Consider the following 3575-nt stretch of genomic DNA (forward strand, 5'->3'; position numbering starts at 1 on the left):
GAATTACAGTGTCAAAGTATTTGTTAATTTTGGTCGAATTTCACGTGTTGTACATGGATTACTGTCTAATTTACTCTGTTTCAGTGAGTTTTTAGTCCTTGTAACTTGCTCCATCACCATGAATGCTATGCGCTTGTCATGAATGCTATGTACTTGTCATGACTCCAAGCTGGTCCAGTCCAACCCGATAAGCTTTTTCTGACGGGGCAGTTTTAAGCACGGCCTCGTTGAAACATACATATATACAAGAGAACAAAGAGACATATAGGTGTCGCAATTCTATTGAATGAAAAGAATGACTGAAAGCCAATTAGATTTCAGTCAGATGTTAAATGGACAATCCCACTTTATCAAAGGAAACGGGACAACACACAGAAATTGCTCATGCTAAACGAACGCATCGTTTGGGCACGCGCTAAAGAAAACTCATAAAGCTTAGAATTTGTATCAAAACGATTAGCAGTTACTCCCTCCATTCTAAAATAAATGACCCAACTTTGTACTAACTTTGTATTAAAGTTAGTATAAAGTTGAGTCATCTATTGTGGAACGGAGGGAGTAGATGTGAGATGACTAATTCTCATCTAGATGAGAATTAACAAAACAGAAACTAAAAACATGATCTCCTCGAGCGGCCGGGATCGCGAAAAAAGAAATGAAAAAGAGAGAGAAATTAGAGCACTTGGTACATCCGAAATACGGAGAAAAGAAATCATGCCGCGCATGTGTTGGCCTTGTCGACTCCCGTGGCGGTGACCTTGGCGTGGGTGCAGACAGCCATGGTCTTGTTGTTCGTGCCGGAGTACTCGATCTTGACGTCGGACATTGTGATGCCTTCGCAGGGCTCCTTCTCGGAGCAGAGCAGGCTGACGGCCTCGGGGGTGGAGGAGGTACCGGTGATGTTTTTGAACGAAACGTCCTTGACGGTGACCCTGTCGGCGTCGCCCTTAGAGGTGCAAAGTTTGTTGGGGCAGTACTTCTGGTCGATGATGATGGGGTTGCCCGAGTCCTCCATCTTGATGTTCTCGTAGGTGATCTTGGATGCTATGAGGGGCGACTTGGCGTCCTCGTACGACTTGATGCGGAGGCCGTTGCTGGAGCCCTTGAGCACGCAGTTCTTGACGGTGATGTCGGTCACGTCCTTCTCGTCCTTGTACCTCCCGAGGCTACCAATGCTGATGCCATGGCCTGGGCCGCAGGTCACGCCGCTGATGTTGACTTTTGTGGTGCCGGGGCCCATGGAGATGCAGTCGTCGCCAACGCCGATGGTGGTGTCGATGATGCTGACATTGGACGAGTCGCCCATGTGGATGCCGTCGGTGTTGGGGCTGTCCCCGGGCGCGGTCACCTTCACGTCCTTGACGGTCACGCCATTGCACTGGAAGATGTTCATGTGGAAGAACTTGGAATTGATGATAGAGATGCCTTCGATGAGCACGTCGTCGCAGAAGTCCAGCACCAGCGACTGCATGCATGCATGCACATTTATACGTAAGAGTATAACAACATTTCTTCAATCATACTCCCTCCATTTACTTATACAAGGCCACTATGAAATATACGTTTTATATCAATACAAGGCCACCAACAGTAATCGAGGAAAGAATTAATGATACTATTTCCTTGTACAAGCAACTTGTTTAATATTTGCATGCATGTAGTCATAATGACACTAGCTACTTCCTCCATTCAGTTTCCTTGCATGCATGTTGCGTATTAATGATCCCGATAAACGAAAAGAAAAGTTGGCTTGTCAATTATGCATTCAATTTTACCTTGGTACCTGTAATTTGAGTTTGTGGCCTTGTATATAAAAATGGAGGGAGTAGTAAAAGAAATATACGCACGGATATATAATTTATTACTATATAATGTTATGCACGCGTACGTACGTTTGGCAATATCTTGCAGTTGTAGTTCTTTTGGCAGCTGTTTTTGGTCCAGACGGCCTTGCCCTGACCGTCGATGTTGCCTTTGCCGGTGATGGAGAGCTTCTTCACGCGCATGATCTCGATCCAGTTAGACTTGAACTTGGCCAGGTCGTTGGAAGCTAGCAGGTTGCCTTCCAGCTTGATGGTGAGTCCGTCGCCCTTGCACGGCCCCGTGAAATTCAGAGCTCCAGTCAGGAAATCACCCTTGGGGATGATGATGGTCGGGTTCCCGGTGCTACCGCATGCCGAAGCCCATGCCTCCTCCAACGCCTGCATGTAATTGCAATGCAATCCACCACGTGATCCATCGATCCATCATCATTCTTATATTCTCTCTCCTTCAGCACGTACGTACCTCGGTGCAGTCCGTTGTGCCGTCGGGCTTGGCGCCGAGCTTGGTGATGTCGTACTCCCCGCCCGGACCGGACGCCGCCGGACCATCAGCGCTCTCCTTCTCCGCCTTGCCTTTGGCGGCATATGTCGCGCTCACCACCGCCAGGAGCAACAAGACTCTCATCGCAACGTTCCTGAACGCCATTTTGGCTGTGGAATCCTCCTCGATCCTTGATCCTTTTCAGGCCAGGAGCTTCCGAGCCCAACCTTATATACACATCTGTTCAGGGGGGACAGGTGTTCGGTTTAATTATTCGCTATGCTCATGGCATGCATGCTCATTTGCTATTTTCAGGTTGTCGTTGCCGGCTAAACCGGGTTGCCGTCCGCTGGTTATTTTTGGATCACCTTTGCTACTTTGATTCCATGTTGCTTTCTCGTATTATCTCTCAAAAAAAAGCTCCATCTCATACATGGGATACAACACCTCCCCAACATTTCATCCCAAATAAGGTGTTGTAGGCATGGGAAATGAAAATAAAAATGAGAAGAAAAACTAAACTAAAACATAAATGGGACAATCACATATAATAAAAAGGATACAAAACAACAAAGAGAAAAAAAGGACAATATTTTTGCTGTTGTGCTTTAAAAAAGGTTCATCGCGTATTTTAATATTGTGCATACAAAAAAGGTAATCTTGTATTATCAATATTCACAGGTATTCGTGGTTATTTTTGGATCACTTTTACTAATTCTATTCCAAGTTGGCAAGTTGCTTGTGTCTCAAAATTCAGCTCCAGCTCTTTCTTATATTTCTCTCAAAAAGAGCTTTATCTCGTACATGGGACATAGGAGCATCTCCAACAGATCCCAAATACTTCATCTGAAATAATATGTTTTAAGCATCAAAAACTGAAAATAAAAAGGTGAAGAAAAAACTAAACTGTAAAACATAAATGGGAGCGGTGCGGTGGAGCAGGTAGCGGCTTTGGAGAGTCCGGTTGCCTCCCCAGTCTCGGTCCAGCTGTCGAGATGGACCAGGGCTGACAGGATAGGCAGCGCGCCCGAGGAGGTCAGGCCAGAGGATCAGGTGCCCACAGGGGGTCTGCACCAATGTGAATCCGTCCAAATAGGATCCTACGGTATCTCCTTGCTAGGCCCGGCGGATGAGGACGGTGCCAGCCTTTCCGGTGATTCTTGGACCAGTTTGGACCCACTGCTTCACGAGGAGGGGAGCGACACGTGCATGCGCGGACAAACTGGGCAGGTGGAAGCCTGGGAAACCTTCCAAGTGTGCCTATCAGAGGA

At 46.9% G+C, this 3575-nt stretch overlaps 1 protein-coding gene across 1 annotated transcript; it reads right to left on the bottom strand.

The window, feature by feature from the left end:
• Window positions 1-326: 326 nt before the first annotated feature.
• On the bottom strand, window positions 327-2516 carry LOC123166690 (exopolygalacturonase). The gene is made up of 3 exons (XM_044584485.1): window positions 2287-2516; window positions 1893-2201; window positions 327-1465 (listed from the first exon to the last, which is right to left on the bottom strand). The coding sequence occupies exons 1-3, from the start codon at window positions 2467-2469 to the stop codon at window positions 713-715; spliced, it is 1245 nt and encodes a 414-aa protein (XP_044440420.1). The 5' UTR covers window positions 2470-2516; the 3' UTR covers window positions 327-712.
• Window positions 2517-3575: the final 1059 nt, after the last annotated feature.

This window comes from Triticum aestivum, chromosome 7D (genome assembly GCF_018294505.1).
Source record: "Triticum aestivum cultivar Chinese Spring chromosome 7D, IWGSC CS RefSeq v2.1, whole genome shotgun sequence".
Taxonomy (NCBI): Eukaryota; Viridiplantae; Streptophyta; class Magnoliopsida; order Poales; family Poaceae; genus Triticum; species Triticum aestivum.

Coding starts and splice junctions, on each gene's coding strand:
- LOC123166690 (XM_044584485.1), bottom strand. CDS start 2,469: ATGGCGTTCAGGAACGTTGCGATGAGAGTCTTGTTGCTCCTGGCGGTG. Junction 2,202..2,286: donor GCACAACGGACTGCACCGAG/GTACGTACGTGC, acceptor AATTACATGCAG/GCGTTGGAGGAGGCATGGGC. Junction 1,466..1,892: donor ACTGCAAGATATTGCCAAAC/GTACGTACGCGT, acceptor GCATGCATGCAG/TCGCTGGTGCTGGACTTCTG.